Here is a 25,671-nt window from a genome sequence, read left to right as displayed (position 1 = left end):
GGTGGGCCTGTGGTGGCGAGAGGGGCTTGGGACATGCAGCCCCGTGGCCATGAGCCCAGAGTCCGGTCCCCGGAACCTTCGTGGCAGGGCCAGTGGGTGGTGGACTGTCCTGCTAGGGAGGAGGGCAGGCTGCTCCTGGCCCCAGGACACTTCCTGCCTGGAGTGGCTGCCTTCTGGAATGTACTGTCGAACCTCTCGGGGTCCTTGGCAGCGAGAGGCCAACGTTCTGGGAGGTGTTTAAAGATGAACTGGCCCAGGGGCAGCCCCAGTGGCCTAGTGGTTAAGTTCTGTGTGCTCTGCCTCAGCAGCCCGGGTTTGGTTCCCAGGTGCAGACCTACACCACTCATCTGTCAGTGGCCATGCTGTGACAGCGACCCACATACAAAATAGAGGAAGATTGGCAACAGATGTTAACTCAGGGTGACTCTTCCTGGGCCAAAAAAAAAAAAAAAAAGATGGACTGGCCTGGAAGGTGAATGTTGTCTGGAAGCCCCCAGTGTTTGGACCCAGGAAGGTCTGAACGTTCTCACCACAGCATCTGGGGACCGAGAGCAAAACCTGGGATGCCCATTCCAAAAGAGACATTTTAACTCATTGGAAGCTGGTTCTTCTAACACCTGTCACTTCTTCAAGACACAGTGACACTGGCGCCAGGCTGTGGGGTTTTAAGAGCTCACAGGAAACTCCCTTGTGGTCCTGTCTCTCTGCACAGATGACCTCTCGGGGACCGGGGCCAGCTGGACCCTGAGGGAGGGTTGGGAGGGCCTTCATCCAGCCCGTGGCCTTGGCCTCTCCCTGCTCTCCCTCTATCTTCCCTGCTCCCTAGGCGGGCCTCTCGCTGCCCTCAGGCCTGACTGGCCCCCAGGCCCCTGGGGTCCACTGGGGTCCACTTGGGCTGGAGAGGGGAGGCCAACACAAGAAGGCAGCAGGAACGCCCCTGGCCAAGGTCCTCTTCCGACCGAGCCCAGCTGAGAGCAACTGTGATAGGGCACAGAGCTGGGACGGGGCAGCCACATGCGGCCCCCTGAGGTTGTGGGTCCAACGGACCATCACTGGGAAACAAGTTTGCCTGTGGCCTGTTGGTGATCTGGAACCTGAGACGAATCTGGAAGGATTACATAGGATGGAAGTGCCTTTCAGCAAAACCTCCCCAGCCGAGGGCACCCAGGAACCCCTGAGCAGGGGCCACTCGGCCCAAGGAAGTGGGCTGGACTGTGCTCCACGTGGACCCCTCCTTCCGAGGCCCTTTCCTCCTCCCTGCCCCCAGCCCCTGCTCCCCTCCCAGCACCCCCAAACACATCATCCATCGCCCTCCCCTCTGACCCTCCTCAGTCTCCCATCTGTCTCCTATCTCGCCCAGCACCCCCCACCCGCATTCAGCCCTGATGGAGGCCCTGGGGCTTTCCCCAGGCCAGTCCCTCCCCTGTGAGGCCTGTCCTCCTGTCACCTCCCTTCAGGCCAGTCCCGGATGCTCCAATCTGGGCTGAGATGTCATCCGGGGAGGCCTTTCCCCTGACCCCATCACATCCCTATCACCTTCCCAGCACGTCTGCCATCTGCATCTACACTCACCTTACCCTGGGCTGCAGACTCCCCAGGGCCAGAGTCTGGTTCCATGCTGTGCATGGCCGGGTGCCCCCAGCCCATCGTCCTCCTGTAGCGGGCTCCCTTGTAAGCTGGCCAGGAGGGGACAGCCAGGCCCAAGGGGGGACGAGGGAGAGGACCAGGGCCCATCAGGCTCCTGTGGACAGACTGGGACTCCCCCCACCAGGAGTGAGACCAGCCTTTCCTGAAAGGCTGTGGGAGTCAGTGGGAGGAAGGCAGGCAGTCTGATCCCGGTTTCCACCCCAGCCAGCCCCAGACCTGAGAGAATCGGAGTCCCCACCCTGGGGGGCTCCCATCTCAGCGTCACCAGGCCAGCAACCTGAGGCAGCCCCGAAGGCCAAGGAGAAGAAGTACACTGCCCTCCACTCCCCACAGCAGCGTTTCTCTCCCTGGTCCTGGTGGCTTCGAAGGGCTTCCCCCCAGCCCCCAAGGGCTCTCCCCCCATGGCCCTGATTGTCTTCCAGGAGACCTGAACATCGGACTGCTGGACTTCCTCCTGTTTGGCACCCTGATCGCTGCCGTGGACCCAGTGGCCGTGCTGGCCGTGTTTGAGGAGGTCCACGTCAATGAGGTTCTGTTCATCATCGTGTTTGGGGAGTCGCTGCTGAACGACGCTGTCACAGTGGTAAGCACGCACAGGTGGGAGGTGGAAACATTGTTACCACCCTATGAGAGAACCTAGGCATCCCCTGGGCACCCTGCCGTGCCCCTCATGCGCTTAGCAGAGTAACCACGGGCTGATGACCTCTCCTCCAAGGATGTGGTCCTCGCTCCCTGGCTGGCACCCTGACGGCTCCATGCACTCAGCAGTGGCCCCACACCAGCTCCTCTCTCGGGATCCCACTCCACCTAACTCAGGACGACTGGCTGTTTTCATCAGGCTTCTCCATTCACTCTTTCACAGTTCTTAGATCCCCCCCCATACCCTCACAATTGAGGATTTCTCTGTTGAAATCCCACCGTCACTGTTCCCAGAGCAGAGGTCTGTAACTTTGGGTCCACAGTGGTGCCACCCATTACTGATTTTCCTAAAAGAATTGATAAACAAACAAAATCTCACAAGATTAAGGCAGGGAAATCTGCCAGCACTGACAGCGTGCCCGTGAAGGCAGTTATACGCCAGGAGGGGGCGTCCCGGGAGCCCGGCAGGGCCCATGGGTTGACGGGGCTGGAGGGTCCTCCATCAGGACGCGAGGCAGCTCTCTGTAAAGTGAGTACAAGACTCACGGAACCTGAGGGACACTGTCTCCACATCACGGTGGCCACAGGAAGTTTTCACAACCCATCCCCAGACCGGGCCGCTGCCTCCGTGGATGCGAATTATTAGGTAACGTGCGTAGTACGGAGTTGCTGCCTCAATACGAGTCAGTCAAGGGGTGTGTCTAGGCCAGGCCCCCCGCGCAGCCCACTGCCCCATCTACCACCTCGGCCCCTAAGGACTTTGCAGACACAGTGGGTGTGAAGTTCCCCCTTTGCTCTAAAAGTACCTGTGGCCTCTCTAAGAAATTCTCATTTCTCATGTTCCTTCAGGGTTTAGGAGAGTGAAAAATCCTAAGGGTGTGTTGCACCAGATTTCTTATGTAGTAGATAAGAGCTTCTTGGGGGAATCTGAGACTTAATGAGAAACGTAGCACCAGCTCCTCTGAGCATCGAGGCCTACTCTGCACGGTGGCCTTCACGTCTCCACAGAAGCATGAACTTCTGCCCTAACCAGGGGGTCTTCAGTGATTTCCTACATGAGGCTCCATCTTCTCTCCCACATACGTTTTCACAGAGGCCGGGCAAGCTGTGGTCTGGTTCCCAATGACCTTCGTGGCATGCGCCCCGTCCCTGTGCACACAGCCTGTGCGTCGTCAAACCTTTTGTAAATACAGCTTTACACCCCGCCCCTTGGGGGTCTTCTCTCCCCTTGAACAGACCGGGAGAGCGCAGACTGGGGGGCACAGAGACGAGTGTCTTCCCGAGAGGCCTGTAGCCCACCCAGAGCAGCCCTTGGCCCCTCGATGTGGAGCCCCAGAGCATGGTGTAGGATTGCTCAGGCTCAGAAAACATAGCTGTCTCCACGACTATGGCCTCAGATAAGGTTCCTGGGCTTTTTGTCTCAGCGTCTTGGTGGGATAAGGTTTAAACGCCAACATACAGAGACGCCAGGGGGTGCGATCCCACAATCTGGAGTCAACATAACAGTGAAGTCACTGACATGAAGCTCTGGATTTGTCTTGGAAAATGAAATTAAGAATTAAAACGCAATACGTTAGCTTTGTGGTTGTCCCTGCTTTGCCTAGAGTACAAAGGGGCCAGCTTTGCTCCTGAAGGTTCAAGTTCCTTCTAGAACATTGTTCTGCCTCCCATATCCCACCTGCTGGCTCGTCTTTGGCCTTCTTCCTATTGACCATTATTGCCTTGTGATGATTTTCCTCCCAGTGGTTTTCAGTTTCCAAAATAGATGGCTCTTCACTCCAGCCTCAAGTCCACAAGGCCTAGGGCCTGAGACACGGAGAGGTCAGTGCTGACCCAGGGCTGACCTGATGTTTTGTTTGCTTCTCTGTCCCCCCAGGTCCTGTACAACGTGTTTGAATCGTTCGTGACACTGGGTGGTGACAAGGTGACTGGCGTGGATTGTGTGAAAGGCATAGGTATGTGGCTGGCGGGTCTGTGAATCAGGGGTGTGGGGAGCCGGATCTCTTCTCTGGAATGCGGACCACCTCGGGGGCGGCGCCTCTCCTGGGCGGGGCTGAGCTCCAGCACCAGGCCTGCCCCTGGGACCCACAGCCGCTGTAAGAAAAGGTGTTTCCACTTCAGAGTCTCTGTGACAAGTCCTTCCTGTCCCTGGTGTGTTTCACAAACACAATTGCGTCAGGTCCCAGCCACCTTGGGAGGCGAGGGTCATTGCCCCGTTAGACCCACGAGGACGTCTTGTTGGAGGATGTGGATCTTGGCATCCTGGGGGATCCTGAGTGTTTCTCTAGGCAGAGAAGCGTGGCTATTCCTGGGGGCCCAGGGCCCGGTCCTTGCTGCCAACCCACGCTTGTCTCTGTGCTGTCTCCCTGATGGGGGTGGGGAGCGGGCCTCCTGTGGGCCTTGGGACAGTCGCCTCCCCTGCCTTCCATGTTGAGGCTGGGATCTTCAAGAGAGAATCGACCTCTTGTTTGCTGAGCTGTTGGCGCCTCTGTGGGGGGGTTACCAGGCAACCCTGATGAGGAATGGTCTGGAAGGCCAGCCCAGGCCAGTCTCGCCCACGACGCATGGGCCAGGCCATGCTGCCGGCTACAAAGGGCCATTCAGGTGGCCTCAGCGTGGGCGTCCTTGGCCTTTGCAGTGTCCTTCTTTGTGGTGAGCCTGGGGGGCACGCTGGTGGGGATCATCTTCGCCTTCCTGCTTTCCCTGGTGACCCGCTTCACCAAGCACGTGCGCATCATCGAGCCCGGCTTCGTCTTTGTCATCTCCTACCTGTCCTACCTCACATCCGAGATGCTGTCCCTGTCGGCCATCCTGGCGTAAGTCTTCCTTCGCTTGAGCAGGCCCTGGAGCTCGGAGCCACCCCTCCCGGGGTCCTGGCGGGCCCTGCTGGGTGGGGTGTGCTGGCGCGCTGGGCCGTGAAGGGCGAGGGGCAAAGGCTGCCACAGGCCCATCACCACAACCCGGCCAAACAGCCGAGCAGCCCCACCCACTACCCACACGACCCGCCCAGGGGAGAGGGCAGGAGTGACACCTTCGCTGCCACCCACACCCCACCCTCCCCCCACCCCGCGGCCTTTCACAGGCCCTAGCCACCTGGCCCACTTCCCAAGCTGGTGGAAATTCACTGTGGAGCAAAGAATTTGATCTATCTGGCTTTTTAACTAAGGCTCTGGCGGTTTCACAGAGCTGCAGCGCATGCTCTGAGAGACGAGGGAGGGGCTCTGTGGCGTCCCCTGTCCACACGCAGCCCCTCCCAGGTGCTCTGAGTAGGGAGGGCAGCTGCACCCCCAGGGCCCACGTCTGCCCTGTGCCCCTGTCTGAGCCAGCTGGCCTGGCTGTGGACAGAAATTGAGGTGGCCTGTCTGCAGCTCAGGGCTCAGGTGGCGAGAGGCCCATAAACAGTGGCTGTAATGTCGGGTGTGGGGGCTGGGGTGTGGGGGCTGGGTGTGCCCAGCTCAGGGCTCTGATCCCCAGGAGGAGCCCCATGTTCATGAAGAGAAGGGCTGACCCGTGAGGTGGACGTTTGCCCAGGACACAGAGGCCCTGAGGTGCTGCTGGGATTCGAGCAGGCGCTGGGCCTTGGAAATGGGCCCCCTCGGTCCCAGGCCCCACAGGGTCTGTGGGAGCAGAGCCTCAGCCCCTCGGCCTCACGACACGTCCATCCTGTCTCCAGCATCACCTTTTGTGGCATCTGCTGTCAGAAGTACGTGAAGGCTAACATCTCAGAGCAGTCCGCCACCACCGTGCGCTACACCATGAAGATGCTGGCGAGTGGGGCCGAGACCATCATCTTCATGTTCCTGGGTATCTCGGCCGTGGACCCCCGCATCTGGAAGTGGAACACGGCCTTTGTGCTCCTGACCCTGGTCTTCATCTCCATATACCGGGCCATCGGTGAGGGCACTGGGGGGACTGCAGGGGGACAGGGAGATGGGGGAGTGGTGGGAGGTCAATGGGGTTATGGGGGATGATGGGGGTGGGGAGATGATGGAGGAGATGATGGGGGGATGGGGTGACGAGGGGGGTGATTAAGGGGAAAATGGGGGGACAATGGTGGGGTGATGGCGGGGACCGGCTGCGGGGAGTCCATGGGCACCGGGGACATCGCTTTTGCTGCCAGCCCCCTTGGAGTGCACCTCAAAGCCCAGAGAATGGCAGATTCAGGAGCCCTTGCGGGGGGGGGGGGGCCTCAGACCAGCCTGGCCATTGGTCATCCTCAGGGAAAGTCTAGGCCTTCTCACAGCCCTGTCGCCTCATGACTGAGATAGTACAACTGGAGGTCAGGTTGGAAGGTTCCGGAACCCCAGGGAACCCATCTGGTTTCCCACTGATTCACTCTGGATGTGGCCACTAGTCGATGATGGGGACAGCATCACCCACTGAGGAAATGGACTGTGGTCCCTGTGAGTAGGAGGCCCCGCTGCCCACTCCCACCACGGGTTACTCGTCCCTGGTGTTCGGTGCCTCGGGGGCTGTGACCAGGGGCCAGCCCCAGAGGACTACCACCCGCTCCCCGCAGTTGCTAAGGACTAAGGGCTCCATGGAGCAGACACCATGGTGGGTGGGGTCGCTTTCTCCCTGCCGCCCTCACTGGGTGGCCTTTGATCCTGGAGCTGCCACAACGCCAGGTCTCGGTCACGTAGAGCCACAGTCAGGCCGAGACCTGGGAATTTCCAGAGCTGTTGGGAGCAGCTTCCAAAACTGCAAACATGGGGTACATGGAGTGTCCACAGGGGCAGGGTTGACCCCTGGCTGAGAGAGGGCACAGGCCTGGTTCCAAGGTGGACAAAAGGATGTGGGGTCAGGAGGGCTACAGGGGGTTTCACTGTCCCATAAGTGGGACGCAGCCTTTGCCTATCGCCACGTCCCAGTCCTAGGAGGAAATCCCCAGACGTCATCCCTGAAGGGAGGGTGATGCAGGGGCCTTGCCTGCGTCCCCCCCGGGGAAGTGCCCGTGGGAGGAGCTGGGTGGCTGGTGGGGCTGAGCGCACCCCTGGCCCTGCAGGTGTCGTCCTGCAGACCTGGGTTCTGAACCGGTACCGGATGGTCCAGCTAGAGATCATAGACCAGGTGGTTATGTCCTACGGCGGCCTGCGTGGGGCCGTGGCCTACGCCCTGGTTGTCCTTCTGGACGAGAACAAGGTCAAGGAGAAGAACCTCTTCGTCAGCACCACCATCATCGTCATCTTCTTCACCGTCATCTTCCAGGTAGCGCCTCGGCGCCCGCCCTCCTGGTGCCCCAGTGCCCCTCCAGGAGCCTTCCCAGCCTCCGGGCCCTAATTGCTTTTATAATTTTAGTAACTAGGAGCCGTTTTGTAGGTTTTCCTGTGGCCCCACTGGGGACGCAGCACGATTTGGCCTAAAAATGTCCTTCCTCCGCCGTCTGGTTAACGAAGCCCCAGTCGACGCTTCCTGAACCAGACGCGCCCACGAAGGCAGCCCAGTTCAGATTAGCTTTTGGCTAATCTGAGGAGCCTATTGCAGGGCCTCAGGGGGCATCAACATGACCCGCAGGTGGTGAGCTGTGGCTGGGGCTCCTTTCTGCAGGGAAGCACACAGACCAGCCCAGGTGCCTTCACCCCGTGTGGGTGTGGTGGGCACAGGTGTAGATTCACACACACAGGTGGCTCAGTGGGCCGGAGCAGGGCGTGGGGTGGGGCCTGCCCCACCGTCAAGGTCAGTGCACCGTGTCTTCCAGGGCCTGACCATCAAGCCTCTGGTGCAGTGGCTGAAGGTGAAGAAGAGTGAGCACCGCGAGCCCAAACTGAACGAGAAGCTGCATGGCAGGGTAGGGAGAGGGGAGGGGAGGGAGGAGGAGGGGGAGGGAGAGGGAGTGTCATGTCCTCTGGGACGCACGGGGAGGGGCTCTCCAAGTGATGCTGACCCGCTTGTCTTTCCTTCGAAAGGCTTTCGACCACATCCTCTCAGCCATCGAGGACATATCAGGGCAAATTGGACACAATTATCTCAGAGATAAGTAAGTGGCGGGAGCAGCCCCTGGCTGGACTGAAATGGGGAGATGCAGAGGCACATTTGTCTCCGCCGTTGGTTTCCTCTCCCTCCTCCTTTAACAATGACTGTAGGACCCTCAGGGTATAGCGAGATCCCACAGAACCATAGGACCATGACTTCACCATGAACCTAATCTCACAGAGCCCTGGCTACCCCAAGAATACTGCATTCAGAGGAGCCAGAGGGCTGCTAGCAAATTATCTGGGTCCCCCTCCTACCCCTGGGACTTCCTCCTCTTCCTAGAATCCCCCTCCTCCCCTGGAATCCTCTTCCTCCTCTGGAATCTCCCTCCTCACCCTGGACCCCCCTCCTCCCCCCGGTGCCCTCGCTTCCCCTGGGACCCCATCCTCCCCCTGGAGCCCTTGCCTCCCCCTGGAGACTCCTCCTCCCCTGGGACCCCCCCTCCTCCCTTAGGACCCCCTCCTCCCCTAGGACCAGCTTCTCCCCCTGGAATGCCCCTCCTTCCCCTGGGACCTCCTCCTCCCCTGGAATGCCCCTCCTCCCCTGGGACCCCCTCCTCCCCTGGAATGCCCTTCCTTCCCCTGGGACCCCCTCCTCCCCTGGAATCCCCCTCCTCCCCATGGGATTCCCTCCCCCCCCTGGAATCCCCTCTTCCCTGTGGCATATCCTCCCACCATCTGGGATCCCTCCCTCCCCCTGGGATCCCATTCCTCCCCTGGGATCCCTCCTCTCCCTGGAACCCCCTTCCTCCCTCTGGGACCTCCCCTCCACTCCCTGGAGTGCTTCTCCTCCCTATGGGATTCCCTCCTCCCCCTGGAATCCCCCTCCTTCCCTTGGGACCTCTCCTCCCCCTGGGATCTCCTTCCTCCCTGGGACCCCCTCCTCCCCCTGGAATTCCCCTCTTCCCTGTGGGATCTCCCTCCTCCATCTGGGACCCCCTCGTCCCCCTGGAACCCCCTCCTCCATCTGGGATCCCCTCCTCCCCCAGAAATCCCTTTCCTCCCTCTAGGATACCCTCCTCCCCCTGGGTGCTCCTCCCCCCGATGTCTGGCTCGTGGGGCACTGGGTCTCGTCTAGGAGTCCCTTTTTAAGTCTGGCCTGGCCCACTCCTCTGCTGACCCGAATAGCTAGTCAATGTTCTAACTGTGCTGGATTTAAAGCCTCCCTCTGGCCAGCCTGGTTCTCTCTATGTGTGAGAGCTGGGGGGTTTCTCCTCCCCCAGCCTGTCCCGGTAAAATGTGCCCCCATCACTGCGGCCAGAGCCCCGGGACCCCTGCCCTCCCCAGCTCCACCCTGTCCTCAGCCCACCTTTCTGGAGGGTTAGGTAGTCACTTAAACCTGTTTGCCATATTGTACTAGATGAGAAAACGTAATCCGCCATTTTATGTACATGCTCATGACAACCGCCATCCGTAGGAAGGCAGGAACAAAGGGCGGATGGTGAAATGAGCATTAGGTGGTGAGACTGAGATTGTTATAATGAACAGAAGGCAGAGGGAGCGAGACGGGGCGTCTTCTGTGTCCTGGCCCAGCTCCTGGGAGGCCATGTCTATTGCGAGTCTGAGCACTGGCAGGAGGACCCCTCTGCTCCCGGCCTCCAAATGCTGCTGAGGTCCCGTCTGTCCCGGGGCCACACCCACGGCCCACTGAGAGCTGACATCTGTATCGGTTTGATCCCCCAGGTGGTCCAATTTTGATAGGAAATTCCTCAGCAAAATCCTTATGAGAAGGTCAGCTCAAAAGTCACGAGATCGGATTCTGAATGTTTTCCACGAGCTCAACCTGAAAGACGCCATTAGCTACGTGGCTGAGGTACCAGAACATTCCATTTGTTCTCTTTATTGGAGTCAGGGGCTAAAGCAAGAGATGAACATGGGATGTGAACACCCACTGGGGTCTGGGGCAGTGGGCCGGGGGCCGGGGGGGCGGGAGGCCTGCACTGCACACGTCCGTCTGCACACCCTGAGGCCACAGGGCGGGGTGGGGTGGGGACAGCTGCCAGGCAGCATCCTGCTGTTCTTGACACACCCCACAGGTTCATATGAGGCTCATGGGTCCTCCGACACCCTGAGAGTGGGTTATGTCACAGCTCCCTCTCACTCACGGGAAACTGAGGCACGAAACCCTCCCATGACCCTCTCTAGGACACTGGTGCTGGTGGGTCTGAGATCTGAGGCCAGGTAGGGAGTTGTAGGGCCCCGCCCCCCGACATACATGCACACACAGACATACACATGCATGTGCATGCATGCCTACAAATGCTCATGCATGCACACATATGCACATGCATGCACACACGTGTGTGCACACACCCATGTACACACAGAGAGGAAACCAGCAAGGACATCTTCTCAAGTCCTGTGGGGTAAGCATGGGTCACACCCTACCTTCTCCGCGGACCTGCCCCCAAGTCCCTGAGGTTGATGGAGTGGAGAAGGCTCTTCAGTGACTGGTGGCCAGTGCCTCCAAGGTGTGGGGTAATGAGCGAGGCATGGGGTGCAGGTGGGAGGATGAGGGACTGCCAGCTGCATAGGCTGCACGGTGACTCTCAGGACCTTGCTGTGTCTGATGCCACATTCTCCATGCCAGCCCACAGCCACTCACGGTCAGGACTCGGGCTGTGTCAGATATGACACGAGCCGTGGCGGGTCTCAGGTCAAACCTCACCCCTCATGGGACACGCAGCCCCGCCGGCCCCTTCCCCGGTGGCCACACGCCTCCTGGCAGCACTTCCTGGTTTCTCAGTGCATACATGTGACCATCATGTGGCCATTGCATTGATCCCCCAGCTGCCTCTGTCCCGTGTGTGTCCCCATGCATGCCCCTGGGCCCCGAGGCCACCTGGCGCCTCACACAGGCCTGGGTCCACGTGGACCCCGAGCTTGCTCCTCCCTGCCCCAAATGTCATCTGTAACAGCAACTGCCCTTGCAGGCTGTCCCCACACAGCCCCGCTGGGCACTGCTGCCCACTAAGGCATCCAGCATCCACAGCGATAGAGCCATTCCAGAAACCTGCCTAGGCCTCCTCTGAGGGGCTCTGGCAGGCAGCCCAGCCACAGGGAGCTGTCAGGGCCTGACGGCCAGCCTGGGTACGGGCTCCACCTCTCGAACGGTTTATAACTCGGCAATCCACACCCTCACTTTGTTCCCTCGGAATCTGCACGATTTCATTCCTTCACGTGACTCCAGGGCCTAGGACTCAGCATTTCATTCCTGCCCTTGGTTCCTTCCCAAGTGCTGGCTCAGGTCTGCACAGAGCCTGGTGAGCCCGGGGTCTCACTCCCATCCCGAGGGACAGGACCCTCTAGGAAACCCCATAGGCCTCACACACAGAGGTGCAGTTAAAGGCCTGGAAGTCTCTGTTTGTTCAGAGGGGAAAATGATTCCATCTCCAGTGGGGCTCGTCCACCCCAAATGCGTGGCCCAGCGCCACCCCGGGTCTCTCTGAGGGATGAGGTGCCTCCTGGCAGAGGGAGCCAGGGGCCATTGGGAAATATAGAAGGAGAGCAGCCCCTAAACCATCCACTGAGCCAGCACCACACACAACCCTGCTCCACCCAAACCCAGGCACGTGCTCCAGGCTCCAGCAGGGGCGAGGCCGCCTCAGGGGAGGCCGTGGGACAGAAGCTACTGGAAGATTGTCGTCTGCACCTCTGACCCCGGGCTGAGAAAGTTCAGTGCACGACCCCTGTCCTCTGTGACCATGGACCCTTCGTGGCCTTGGAGCCCGGATGGGGGTGGGAAGGTGGGGGGTGTCCTGATGGCATGGGCTGGGGGTCTCGGGGGTGCCTCGAGATGTGTGTTATCCCGGTGGCGTCCCCCTCCGATGGCCACATCCTCTCTCCTTGGGACACTCCATGGTCCCCAGCCCCCATGTGGGTGACACAGGCTCCTGGCAGGGCCCCCAGCCTCACCTCTGCCTGCTGCCCATCACGTGGAGTGCCCTGACCCCTGACCTATGTCCGTGGGCTCCTCCCTGGTCAGGCCTGGCTCTGCCTGCTCAGACCCCACGAGGGAGTGGCATGTCCACCTCGGCTGTGCCAGTGAGCAGCCGCCTCCTGCAGAGCCACCCACACCATCAGCTCTGCCCTTAGTAGGTTGGCCCCAGAGCCAGCTGCCCGTCCCACCCTCCCCTAAGGGGTCACCTGCTTTCTCTCCTGACAGCCCCCTTGACACAAGGCCCGCACTCCCACCCACAGGAGCTCGGCCATTTCCACTTTCCTTCTGTCAGGCTCTGCTCTGTGCGGTTTTAATCTGATTCAATTCCTGACTTGAGGCTTGGGGATTCCCTTCCCGGGGGAAATGTGGGCAGCAGGTTTGGAGCCCCCAGTGGTACGGGGCCACCTTCCCAACCCCATGGCGGTCCTCCATGTGTTCCCCACACTCCCCAAGGTGCCCACTGACGTGCTGTGTCCTCCACACAGCTCTGTCTTCACTCTCCTTTTCAGCACAATCGTGAACTAACCGCTCAGCTCAGGTGAGGCCTTGGCTGTGGCCTCTCAGCTCTCCAGGGCTGAGCGCTGTCGCTGGATCAGGCGGCCTTGCCCCGCCAATGCTGTGTGTGGGCTGACGCAGGCTGTCTCTTCCTCCAGGGAGAGCGCCGTGGGTCCCTGGCCTTCATCCGCTCCCCCAGCACGGATAACATGGTTAACGTGGACTTCAGCACGCCACGCCCCTCAATGGTGGAGGCCTCTGTCTCCTACCTCCTGTGAGTGTGTGCCAGGTTCACACAGGCCTCCTCCTAGAGAGGCTGCCCTCGCCCGGGCGCCTCTCACCAGGTCCCTGGATGCTGCAGCGGGCAGGGGTCTTCCCTGACCACAGCCGCAGCAGGGCCTCCTCTGGACAGACATCAGCCAGGGGGCATCTGGGCAACTGATAGTCATAAATGGGGAGAGTGGAGGCTCCCGGCTTGGACCCCATGGTGAGGGGGGGCGCAGAGTAGGGGAGGGGTACGGAAATAGGTGTCAGGCGTTCTCCCTGCACAAATTCACCTGTATTATGCAGTCAGCACACTAGTGTTGGCACTGATGCGAGACAAGAGGGACGGGGGGGGGGGGGGGGGGGCGGGGAGGCAGGACCAGGCAGCAGATTTGGGGCCTGAGGCGTCATCTGCAGTTGCCACCCCACCCCCACCCCCACCAACCAAGACGCCTGCACTGGTCCTGGATTTCAGGCCTCCTGCCTCTGCTCAGACGGGCTGCTTGGCTGGGTCGTGTGGCCAGCAGAGGGCTGCTCTCGGCCTCATCAGCAGTGTCCAGGCACTGGGGGAGGCCGTGGGTGCATGGGCTCCGAGGCGGGGCTCACAGCCAGGGCTTTGGAGGGAGATGAATCAGGAGGGGCCGGGTGCACTGCAGGGGGGCAACCTTAAGTAGAAGGCCGGGAAGGCCTCATGGAGGGTGAGTCTGACTAAAGCCCAGGGGAGAAGACTCCAAGGACGAGCCTTCCAGACAGCCAGGTGGTGCCCAGGCCCCAAGGGGCAGGTGGTGCGAGGGGTGGCAGGAGAACTGTGGGTCTCTGATGCTCAGCGTGGTCCTCATGTAGGAGGGAGAATGTCAGCGCCGTGTGCCTGGACATGCAGTCCCTGGAGCAGAGGAGGAGGAGCATCCGTGACACCGAGGACATGGTCACCCACCACACGCTGCAGCAGTACCTGTACAAGCCCCGGCAGGAGGTGGGCACCGGCCGCCCAGAGCACCTCCTGGCCCCAGGGGTGGGGCGTGTCTGCCCAGAATCCTCTCTGAACACAGAGCGTTGGGTGGGGCACAGCTTCCCCTCCTCTCTTCCCAGTATTTAGCACAAAGAACGCTCAGGCAGGGGCCGCACGGTGGTGTGGTGAAGTTCACGCGCTCCGCTTCAGCGGCCCGGGGTTCACAAGTTTGAGTCCTGGGTCTGGACCACGGCTCATCAAGCCATGCTGAGGTGGCCTCCCACATGGAGCAACTAGAAGGATGTAAACTATGACATACACCTATCTACTGGGGCTTTGGGGAGAAAAAAGGAGGAAGATAGGCAACAGATGTTAGCTGAGGGCCAATCTTCCTCAAACAAAACAAAAGAAGGCTCAGGCAGAGAGGGGTTGGAGGGAGGGTGGGGGCTTGGCCTCTCTGCCAGGTGTTCCCCAGGTTCTCACCCAGAGCCCGCCCTGGGGGCCCCCCTGGGGCTGTGAGGTCACCCCCAGCTGTTTCCCTCCCTGTCGCCTCCCCCCAGTACAAGCATCTCTACAGTCGACACAAGTTAACTCCAAATGAAGATGAGAAGCAGGACAAGGAGATCTTCCACAGGACCATGCGGAAGCGCCTGGAGTCCTTCAAGTCGGCCAAGCTGGGGATCAACCAGAACAAAAAGGCGGCAAAGCTGTACAAGAGGGAGCGCGCCCAGAAGCGGGTGAGGGCGCGGGACATGGGGGTCACAGGGGGGTGAGGTTGGGGCAAGTGATGGAGACACCAGGGCACCCCTCAGGGACGAGCCTAGGCAGAGCCTCCACAGGCCTTGGCCCACCTCTCGAGGAGGAGGAGTCTTGGAGGACAGAACCAGCGGGGCCTCTTGGGGAGGGTTCCGGCAGTCAGGGCCCCAGTGTAGCCGTCCCATCCCTGTAAGCGGTTTCATTCTGTTTCTCAGAGAAACAGCAGCATTCCCAATGGGAAACTGCCCATGGAGAACCCCCTGCACAACTTCACCATTAAGGAAAAAGGTACTGGTTGGGGCCACAGCAGAAACACTCGTCAGCAGGACTCGGGACGCGTGTGAGGAGGCAGGCGGAGTGCAGAGGGCTGTCCTTCCAGGAAACCCTTTCCCTCAGCACCCAGGACCCTCCTTCTCAGGCTGCTACCCTGCTTGTTCTGCCTTGGTGGTGGGGGCTGCTGTCAGGGCGCAGCCACTCTGGCAGGCAGTGCCCTGGAGGTGGGCTCCCTGTCCCCTTGTCCCAGGTCCTCACCTGTGGTTGAGCCACAAGACAAGTGTGCACTCCTCATCTCCTGCCTCTGCTGGCCTGGTGGTCCCAGCCCCCTCTTCTCCAGTGTGCCCCCTCCTCAAATAGGCCAAGTGTGGCTGGGGAGGAGGAGCAGGGGGACTCTGGTGTGGTTTTACTTTGCCCAGCCCCATCCTGGCATGGCCACCCAGGGAACCCCTGTCCACTGAGCTGCCCAGACACTGAGGGGTTGGGTGGCAGTGATGACAACCCTTAGGGCATGCTGCGAGCCGATCAAGGGCATTGGTCAAGCACATTGGACCAGGGTCATCTGTGCTCCCAGTCCCTTTCCCTCATGCTGCCCCTTCCTTGCCACCAGATTTGGAACTTTCAGACCCCGAGGAGGCCGCCAACTACGATGCTGAGGAGATGAGTGGGGGGATCGAGTTCCTGGCGAACGTCACACAGGACACAGCGACAGACTCACCCTCAGGTGAGGGGCGGGGGGTGGCCCTCTGTTGCCCCAGAAGTGAGCGTGGTCATTGGACAAGGACAGTAGCACCAGGGAGGTCTAGCGCTGCAGGTTGTACAGTTGCAGGTGGCAGGTGGGGGTCTCTGCTCCAAGAGAAGGGAGCTGTTACCTCTCCTGCCTGTGGCACGTAGAGAGAGAGTCTGGGGTGGAGGGCCTGAAACCCCAAAGGCATGTGACCCCGACCTTCCAGGTCACCTTCCAGGTGATGGCTGCAGGACGAGCTGGTGTCTGACCCATGGGACAGCACCCTCCCTCTGTGCTGTTCGGGGTGTGCCTGGGAAGCTGATCAGCCGCTGCCCTTTCTCGTAGGAATTGACAACCCCGTCTTTTCCCCGGATGAGGACCCCAGCATCCTCTCCAGGGTGCCGCCCTGGTTATCTCCTGGGGAAACGGTGGTGCCCTCCCAGAGGGCCCGTGTGCAGATCCCCTACTCTCCAGGCAACTTCCGCCGCCTGGCACCCTTCCGCCTCAGCAACAAGTCCGTGGACTCCTTTCTGCTGGCCGAGGGCCCCGAGGAGCAGCCGCACAGCACCCTGCCCGAGTCCACGCACATGTAACTGGCTCCTCACCCCCTCCCACCCGCCTGCCTAACACCTGCTCTTTCCTCAGCTCCTCTCTCTCTCTTGCCCTGGATCTGGACTTCTGCAGACTCTTTCTCCAACAGCTGTTTTTCCTCCTTCTAAGCCTGTTCGCAGTTTCTGCTTCTCCAGCTGAGACGTCAAATCCAGAGCTTTCTGAGGATTTGGCTGTTTTAGCTTGTTGACCAGGAGAATTTACTCTTAGATTGTCAGTTTGATTACTAACTACTCCAAGACAAGTGTATAACTCTGGTCAGCCCATGAATCTAAGTCATGAGCTCAGGGGGACAGGGCATAGGGCTGGGCAGGGACTGTGTGGGAAGGGGAACATCTATTGTTCTCCCTCGAGGCCTGGGCCCTGGGAAAAGGCTGTGAGACAGAAATGCAATGAGGAGAGAAGCCATGGGTCCCTTTTACCCTCCTATACAGAAGAGTGCAGGGGAAGGGTGCAGGGAGGGTCCCTGAGGGCAGGCAGAGGTGAGGGGAGATGGGAGGGGAAGATGTGAAGGGAGAAGGTGAGGAGAGACATAAGGGGAGAAGGTGAGGGGGAGACATGAGGGGAAAAGGTAAGAAGGAGATGTGAGTGGAGAAGGTGAGGGGAAGACATGGGGGGAGACATGAGGGGAGAAGGTGAGAGCAGACATGAGTGGAGAAGGTGAGGTGCAGACGTGAGGAGAGAAGGTGAGGGGAGAAGGTGAGGGAGATGTGAGGGGAGACATGACGGGAGAAAGTGAGAGGAGAAAGTGAGGGGAGACATGAAGGGAGACATGAGGGTACACATGAGGGGAAGACTTAGGGGAGACTTGAGAGAAGGTGAGGAGAGAAAGTGAGGGGAAAGATGAGGGGAGACTTGAGGGGAGAAGGTGAGGGCAAACTTGAGGGGAGGAGGTGGGGGGGCTTGAGGGGAGAAGGTGAGGGGAGATGATAGGGAAAAGGTGAAGGGACGACGTGAGGGAGACATGAGGGGAGAAGGTGAGGGGGAATCATGAGGGTTGAAGGTGAGAGGGTGATGTGAGGGGAGAAGGTGAGGTGGAGACATAAAGGGAGAAGGAGGGGGTAGACTTGAGGGGGAGACATGAGGGGAAAATGTGAGGAGAGAAGGTGATGGAGGGACGTGAGGGGAGACATGAGCAGAGACATGAGTGGAGACATGAGGTGAAAAGGTGGGAGGAGACATGAGGGGAGAGGTTGAGGGGAGATGTGAGGGTTGAAGGTGAAGGGGAGATGGGAGACGTGAGAGGAGAAGGTGAGGGGATACGTGAGGGGAGAAGGTGAGAGGAGACATGAGCAGAGAAGGAGGGGAGACGTGAGGGGAGAAGGTGAGGGGGGATGTGAGGGGAGACATGAGAGGAGAAAGTGAGGGAGAGATGTGAAGGGAGACATACGGGGTGATGTGAGGGGAGAAGGTGAGGGAGAGACCTGGAGGGAGACACAGGGGAGATGTGAGAGGAGGAGGTGAGGCAGAGAGGGGGGGGGAGGAAGGGAGGAGAGAGGTGAAGGGAGAGGGTGAGGGGAGGGGGTGAGGGGGAACATGAGGGGAGAAGGTCAGGGAGAGACATGAGGGGAGATGTGAGGGGAGAAGGTGACAGGAGGCTTGAAGGGAGGAGGTGAGAGGAGACTTGAGGGGAGAATTTGAGGAGAGACGTGAGGAGAGAAAGTGAGCAGAGATGTGAGGGGTGAAGGTGAGGGAGAGAAGTGAGGGGAGAAGGTAAGGGGGAGACGTGAGGTGCAGATGTGAGGAGAGACATGAGGGGAAGAGGCAAGGGGGATATGAGAGGGGAGATGAGAGGAGACATGAGGGGAAAAGGTGAGAGGAGAGGGTGAGGGAGACCTGAGGGGAGATGTAAGGGGAGAAGGTGAGGGGAAAGTGAGGGGGAGACCTGAGGGGAGAAGGTGAGGGGGAGACCTGAGGGGAGAAGGTGAAGGGAAGACATGAGGGGAGACATGAGGGGAGAATTTGAGGGGAGACCAGTCGGGAGAAGGTGGTTGGACAAAGTGAAGTGGAGACATGAGGTGGCATTGTGAGGGGAGAAAGTGAGGGGGAGATGTGAGGAGGAGATCTGAAGGGAAAAGGTAAGAGGGAGACCTGAGGGGCAGATGTGATGGGAGACGTGAGGGGAGAAGGTGAGGGAGAGTTGAGGGGAGACGGTGAGGGAAGACTTGAGGGGAGAAAGTGAGAGGNGTCATGAAGGGAGAAGGTAAGGCAAGAAGGTGAGAGGAAAGGTGAGGGGAGACTTGAGGGGAGAAATGAGGGGGAGACCTGATGGGAGAAGGTGAGAGGAGACTTGAGGGGAGATTATCAGAGACATGAGGGTTGAAGGTGAGAGGAGACATGAGGCAAGAAGGTGAGGGGGAGATCTGAGGGGAGGAGTTGAGGGGGAGATGGGAGGGTTGAAGGTGAGAGGAGACATGAGCAGAGAAGGTGAGGGAGACAAGAGGAGAGAGGTGAGCAGAGATATGAAGGGAGAAGGTGAGGGGAGAAGTGATAGGAGACATGAGGGTAGAAGGTGAAGGGAGAAGGTGAGGCAGAGATATGAGGGGAGAAGGTGAGGGGAGACATGAGGGGAGAAGGAGAGGAAGAGACATGAAGGCAGACATGAGGGGAGATGTGAGGGGAGAGGGTGAGGGGGAGACATGAGGAGAGAAAGTGAGAGGAGCCGTGAGGCAAGGTGAGGGGAGAAGCAGAGGCAAGGTGAGAAGAAAGGTGAGGGGAAAAGTTGAGGGGAGAGGTGAGGGGAGACATGAGGAGAAAGTGTGAGGGAGATACATGAGGGAGAGACATGAGAGGAGAAGGTGAGGGTTGAAGGTGAGGTGGAGATATGAGGTGGAGAGGTGAGGAGAGAAGGTGAGGGAGACTTGAGGGAAGAAGGTGATGGGAGATCTGAGGGGAGAAGGTGAGAGGAGACTTGAGGAGGAAGTGAGAGGAGACTTGAGGGGAGACGTGATGGGAAAATTTGAGGGGAGACCTGTTGGGAGAGGGTGATTGGAGAAGGTGAGGGGGACCTGAGGGAGAAGGTGAGTGGGAGATGTGAGGGGAGAAGGTTATGGGGCGACGTGAGGGGAGACAAGAGGGGAGCTGTGAGGGGATGGGGAGGGGAGAAGGTGAGGGGAGACGTGGGCGGAGAAAATGAGGGAGAGTCGGGAGCAGAGAGGGGAGGGGAGTCGTGAGGGGTGGTGGGCCAGGGGTGAGGCGCCTATTCCGCAGGCGCTGGGGGTGGTCTTGCTGGGTCAGGGAAGGCGCTGTCCCTTTACCTTGGCAGGGAAGAGGGTTCATACTTCCTTGGGCAGGGTTTTGGGTTCATTTCACTCTCCTTTGGATGTTTGGTGGGCATTAGGGAGGAAAAGGGAAGGGCAGCCTTTCCCCCAGCGTAGGTGGGGCTGTCCCGCTCAGGGAAGTTTCAGCTGAAGCGGAAACATGGGCTTGCTCTCCAGTGAACTCCGGAAGAGGGGCGTGTGTCCGTCCATCCCTGCAAGGTGGTCGGAGATTCCAGCGAGTGGAGCGGGTGGGGCACTGTTCCCTTTATGCACCAGCTGCGCTTGCTTCTGGGAAGGCGCACACTGATTGAGTCTGGGCTTGTGGTGTGACCGCGCGGTGGAAAACCTCGGCGCGGTGCGCTCCTCCTGCTCCCCTGCTCCTCCTGCCTCTGGCTTCCCCCTCCCTTCCCCTCCCGTCCCCCTCCCCACCTCCTCGTCCCCCTCCCCGGGGTCCCGCTTGACCTCAGGGCGTGGAGCTGCACCTGCGGGCGGCACGGCGCTGGGCACCTCCCTGCGCCCCAGGTGCCCCCGCGCTCACGCCGGCTTCTCCCGCAGGTGACACGGGCTCCGACGCGCCGCTGACCGGACACTCGTCCCCGCCCGCCGCCGAGAAGTCCGCGCGGCCCCGCGCCCCGCCCACCCCGGACCCGGACCCGGACCCGGACCCGCCCACCGCCCAGAGCGCCGCGCCCGCCGCGCCGCCCGACCGCGAGCCGGGGGCGGGGCCGGAGCGCCGCGGGCTGGCGGGTGGGCACGCGCGGTCTGCGGCGGCCCGCCGCGTGCACAGCCGGCGCTCGTTCCAGCGGCCCCGGGCGCCCCGCCGGCCCGCGCTGCTCAAGCTCGCGTCCTTGCCGCCGTCGTGCCACACGCCGCCGCACGCGCTGGAGCAGGAGGAGACGCCGCTGTGACGGCCGTCCACGGCCTCGTCCGGGAGGGCTCTCCTCCATGGCCTCGTCCCCGGGGGGCCCTCCTCCACGGCTTCCCCTGCCCGAGGATCTCCCCTTCCACAGCCTCATCCCCGGAGGTCTTCTCCTCTCTGGCCTCTCCCCTGGGGTCTTTCTGTCCGCGGCGTGGAGTAGCCCTGGGCACTCATCCATTCTGAGTCTAGGTGCTGGGATCGGGCAGCAAGCAGGATTCTTTGTTTTAGAATGGGCCCCGTGGACCAAATGTGCTGCGAGGCCCCAACCTCTGAATTCCTTGGGGACACCTGCAGAGAGGCCACTGCGGGCCAGGAAATAGACCCTGGTGGAGCCTCCTCCAGCTTCTGGAAGGTCTGGGCAGGTGCACTTGCCAGGAGACTCCATCGTGGGTCCTTCTGTCCACCTGTGCTGCTTTTGAACTGAACTGGCACTTGTGTGTTACTATTTCCATGGTCACCCCGACTCAGGGACAGGAAGGGCCCTGGGCCCTCAGAGGCCAGGCTCCGTGTTTGAGTTCTTGCCACTTGGTATCCATTCTCTCATTAGCACTGCTGGGAAACTGAGACCCAAACAAAATGAGATTTGCCTAACTTCATACCGACCCCGAGATTCCAGGCTCAGGCCAGCCTCTCTCAAAGCCTCCATGCCTCTCACCCCCAGGGAGGTCTGGAGCCCTGACTCCAGGAGCAATTCACAGGCGGAGGGTTTGGGGACGTGTGCGTCCAAGGCCCATGTCCACTTACCAGTTCTTTGAACTACCTGTCACCTTGTAGACTGTAGGTACAATAGCAGAAACATCTTTTTTTTTCTTCATCCCAGATCTCAACACTTGTCCTGCATGTGCTCGGGTCTTGTGTGGCAGTCTCTGGGCACCAGCTGTTGCCCTGTCCCCAAACATCTGGTCTCTGGCCTGAGCTATCTCACCTGACAGTGGCAGATGGCCCAGGCTGGGTTAGAGGTTGCTCTGGCCGCCATTGGTGCATCTGCACAGCTCCAGCAGAGTCGAGTGGAGTCTTCACTTACCAAGGAGCTCTCGTTTAAAATCACAGCTGGTCCTTAAACGGAACTGGGCCAGTTGCCTGGGCCCCTCCTAACCACAGCAGGGGAGGAGCTGGTGGAAGCCCTGCCTATGGGAGCTGGTATTTCATGGACAGCCGAGGGAACTTGGAGGGGGTCTCAGACCCTCACAGGACCCCTGGGCCTGCCCTGAGGATGTTGTAGCACAGACCCCCTCCCACCCCCTGCAGGGTCTCAGGGATATGGCCTTGGACAGAGCCCCCTGGTGCTCTGGAAGGAGACCACTATCAGGCCATCCTGGGGGAGCAGTCGAGAGGGTGGGGTTAAGTGGCATGCCACAGTGAGCCAGGGAAGGGGCTGCTGACTTGGCTCTCATCTGCCCTCGCCCGTTCCTCAGACGTAGCATTTTGTGGGAGAAAGAGGTAGTAAAGGATTAAAGGGACAGTGGACTTCAGGACACTCCTAGAAGCTTTTCTAAAGAAGCCAGGCTCAGCTCTGCTCAGGAAAGAAATTCATGCTGTGCTCTGACCAAGTTCCAGTGGTGTATGTCCTCACAGCCATGAGGCGGGGACACTGGCAGTCTGTAGTGTCTTAATAGTGCACATTGTGTCCCGATGGAGAAGTCTCTACAATTTGCTGTTCATAGCTTTGCTATTGAGAAAAACAAATGGCAGCAGAAGGAAAAGTCACTGTGGCGTTTGTTCCCAACACAGAAGAAGCTCTTCACCCTGATTGGAGTGGATCTCTCATTATTTGAACCATTAGCTCAGGCGTCACAAGGGGGTGACGTTCGGTTTTCAGTAGTTTTTCCCCACACTTTGCAACCATTTTAACCACTCTGTGAGCACAAAATCCAGCCATTATTTGCACAACAAAACCTGCCCATTAGTGATCACAACAGACAGCTCTCTGGCCAGCCTGGCGGCTGAACCACAGCAACCAGTTGCATCTTTAGGAAGGCACATGCTCTGTCCACTCCCTGCAGGAGTGGTTCGTCCAGAGCAGGCTGGGTCCTGCCCCAGAGGGTTGTCCAGGGTCCACAGCCCAGCTGGTCCGGCATCTCCTGCTGCCTTAACAACTCACCTGGACCCGGGTCCGATTCCAGGCTGCAGAGCCAGAGGATGAGTCAGGAAAGTGGCTTGGGCAATTCCCAGACGCCCTCCTCCACACCAGAGATACTAAACTGCCAGGTGGTGAATCCGTTGACAAATTTCTCCTGGACCAGCTCTTCAGCCAATGTTTTCCGTGGTGGGTGGGCAGATTTTCTGTTTGTTGAACTGCACAGGCTAAGCCCAGCTGTAATGGAACCAAAGTTCCAGGCAGGAAACCTCACTGTGGAACCCCACATTTCAGTGCTCCAGAGAGAACTTGGTGTTTCATCTATCAACACAGTGTTATAAACCCTAGTACTGTGGATACATTTCATGAAAGAGAATCCTAGCTGTTCTTGTCATTGTAAAACAGAATATAAACAAAGTCTTGTGAATGTATTTCCTTAGGAAAACTGTTGTAACATTTTTTTATTAGGAAAGAATTCCTATTTATTTAATACTGAACTTTGGCCTACTTTGTGGTGACTATAAAGTACACAAATTTAGGAGTTGCTATTTCTCACTTCTGTGTTTTCTTGAAATTAATTTTGTTACAGTGCTCACATGCTGTGTACTATTGATCTTCTGTTGAGAAAGGAGATTTAAAGGAAGAATTGCTTTGAAAATGGAATCGAAATGTATTTTAAGTTATGAGTGGTGAAAATTATGAATGTTAATTTTGTGAATGTAACTTAGTCAAACTTTGCGTAACCCTAATCACAATTGATGTGCCTTAAAGTGCCACCCTGGATGTGCTGTTCGCAGTGTCTGGGCAGGGGGCCCATCACCGATCCTTCCACAACTGCTTGATCAAGTATATTAAAAAAGTTTCAAGGCATTTTTGGGTGTAAACCCTGGTTTATAAATGAGAAATCATATCCAGGAGAATTTAAAGAGCAGTCTCTTGCAGGTAGACATTGCTCTGGCACCAAAATTAATGTTGACGTGTGTGTGTGTGTGTGTGTGTCTGTGCATGTGTGTGTGTGTGTGTGTGTGTGAGAGAGAGAGAGAGAGAGAGAGAGAGAGAGAGAGAAAGGCGGCCCCATCTGGCTGGTGAGAGGAGGTCCTTGGACACACAGCTGTGAGCACAGCCTGGGCCCTGAGAACTGGTCCCTCCCCAGCAGAGACAGGCGGACACATGCCACTCACTCAGACATGTCACTGCACACAGGGGACAGGCCCCTGGGAAGAGCAGGAGCATCACCCACCCTAAGTGGGAGGATGAAGCACCTGAACATACAAGTGGCTCAAAGGAGGTGGGCTGGGGCTGAAAAGAGAGGTGGGTGGAGACAGCAGGGGCCAGAGCCTGGGTGGACAAGGAGGGGGTGTCTGCAGGGTGGAGATCAAGCTGGTGGGGAGGCAGAGATGTGGGTGGGCCCAAGATGGAGCTGTGCACCTGCCCCTAAATGTCCCTGTGGATCCTGTCCCCCAGGTGGAGCCCTCCCCCATGGAGCCACCTGGGGCCGGCAGTCATCTCTAACAGGTTATCCTTGAGGTCTCGGTGTCACAGAGACACACGTTTATTTTATTATTTATTATTTTATTTTATTTTTATTATTTTATTTTATTTTACTTTTTTATTTTATTTTATTTTAGTGAGGAGGACTAGCCCTGAGCTAACATCCGATGCCAATCCTCCCCTTTTTTCTTGAGGAAGAGTGGCCCTGAGCTAACATCCATGCCCATCTTCCTCTACTTTATATGGGACGCCGCCACAGCATGGCTTACCAAGTGGTGCATTGGTGCATGCCCAGGATCCGAATCTGCGAACCCCAGGCGCCGAAGCGGAGCGCGCGCACTTAACCACTTGCGCCACCAGGCTGGCCCCGCACACCTTTTAATAGTTAAAATTTTAAATGTTTATAAAAAGAAAATAGCACATCAAAGTTTAGTTGTTGATTCTATTCAGAAGAGGAGTCTGACCAGTCAATTTACAGTCATTTCAAAGTTGACAGAAAGGAAAGTCTCAGACAGGCGAGTGCTTGTCTCCTGGGGCTGCCATAAGAAAGCACCACAAACTGAGTGGCTTAAAACCACAGAGATTTATTGCCAGAAGTTGGAAATCAAGATGTGGGCAGGGCTCCCTCTGAACCTGCAGGGGCTCTTCCCAGCCTGTCCAATCTCTGGCACTCCTAGGCTTGTAGAAGCATCGCCCCGACCTGTCTCACACGGCATGGCCTTGTAAGGAGACACAGTCATGTCGGATTAGGGCCCCCCACTTCCACTCTCCCTGGTCGGCTGCCAGAGGAAGCCGTTCTCCTGGCCTCTCCTCGCTCTGCGTGTCGGGCAGCATCTCTGGTCATAGCGTGTCCTACATAGGAGCGAGAGGCAGAGCAGTTGGAAGCCCCCGTGTAGACAGCACCCCTAGTGGTGCTCACCAGCCCCAACTGATTTCCTCCAGATAGAAACCCCCATGCTCTCAGGCTGTTTTGGGGCATCCTTGTTACAGCAGCCCGGACTCTGTGTTAGCAGATAGGAGGGGAACAGCACGCCAGGTGAGGAACAGCTCAACTGGCAAGTGCTCCACGCCTCTCATCAGTTAAACACAGTCAGGAGCCCCTCCTTTTCCACTTTCTGGAAACCCACTGAATAAAATTGAAAGTCAAGGAAATTTTCTAACTTGAAAGATGTTCTTTGAGCTGAATAGCGGAGTGTTTTTACAGAGAATGACCCCAAGACATGATGCAGATTGTGGTCCCTGATGAGATGAGCCTGGCTCCTGGCACGGCCTGCAGGGTGCCTGGTAAACCCATTTCCCCCACAGGCACATGCCAGCCCATGCAAGGCAGGCACTGGCCTTCAGCATGGGTGCCCACTGGCCTCCCACTTAGTGGCCTGGAGACGACCCTCCCCTGGATGTCAGTGTGGACACCACTGCCCACCCACCGGGACATGGCCCTCTGCCGTGGCCCCTCCACACCTCCCAGCACATCCTGGCCACCCTGACTGGCCCCCCAGTCACGTGTCCCCATTGTTTGGAATGTGCTGATGTCCGGCGTTCAGCTCAGGCAGCCAGTGCTCAGTTACTGCAGGTGTCCCCAAAGTGGGCGTGACCAGTCACCATCACGTAATCAGAGCAGCAACACTGGTGGGGCAACATGTGCCACTCAGG

At 58.7% G+C, this 25,671-nt stretch overlaps 1 protein-coding gene across 3 annotated transcripts in view; it reads left to right on the top strand.

Moving 5' to 3' along the window:
- Positions 1-23,392, top strand: part of SLC9A3 (solute carrier family 9 member A3) — a 56,807-nt gene extending 33,415 nt beyond the window's left edge. The window contains exons 3-17 of one of the 3 annotated variants that reach the window (XM_004440029.3): positions 2,070-2,230; positions 4,163-4,241; positions 4,925-5,102; positions 5,960-6,180; positions 7,292-7,494; positions 7,985-8,074; positions 8,193-8,263; positions 9,942-10,071; positions 12,852-12,967; positions 13,801-13,930; positions 14,467-14,643; positions 14,878-14,950; positions 15,546-15,659; positions 16,008-16,251; positions 20,087-20,151. In XM_004440029.3, the coding sequence (XP_004440086.1) occupies positions 2,070-2,230; positions 4,163-4,241; positions 4,925-5,102; positions 5,960-6,180; positions 7,292-7,494; positions 7,985-8,074; positions 8,193-8,263; positions 9,942-10,071; positions 12,852-12,967; positions 13,801-13,930; positions 14,467-14,643; positions 14,878-14,950; positions 15,546-15,659; positions 16,008-16,251; positions 20,087-20,090 (1,991 nt within the window). In that variant the 3' untranslated portion in view covers positions 20,091-20,151. Of the gene's footprint in view, positions 1-2,069; positions 2,231-4,162; positions 4,242-4,924; positions 5,103-5,959; positions 6,181-7,291; positions 7,495-7,984; positions 8,075-8,192; positions 8,264-9,941; positions 10,072-12,851; positions 12,968-13,800; positions 13,931-14,466; positions 14,644-14,877; positions 14,951-15,545; positions 15,660-16,007; positions 16,256-20,086 lie in introns of those variants that run through there. The other 2 variants (XM_087443077.1, XM_004440028.2) reach the window with 2 other exon arrangements.
- The last annotated feature ends 2,279 nt before the right edge of the window (positions 23,393-25,671 follow it).

The sequence above is a fragment of the Ceratotherium simum genome, chromosome 18, assembly GCF_057802395.1.
Source record: "Ceratotherium simum simum isolate JZ-2026a chromosome 18, ASM5780239v1, whole genome shotgun sequence".
NCBI lineage: Eukaryota > Metazoa > Chordata > Mammalia > Perissodactyla > Rhinocerotidae > Ceratotherium > Ceratotherium simum.
Note: the sequence above shows the minus strand (reverse complement) of the source record. Positions and strands in the feature narration are given on the sequence as shown.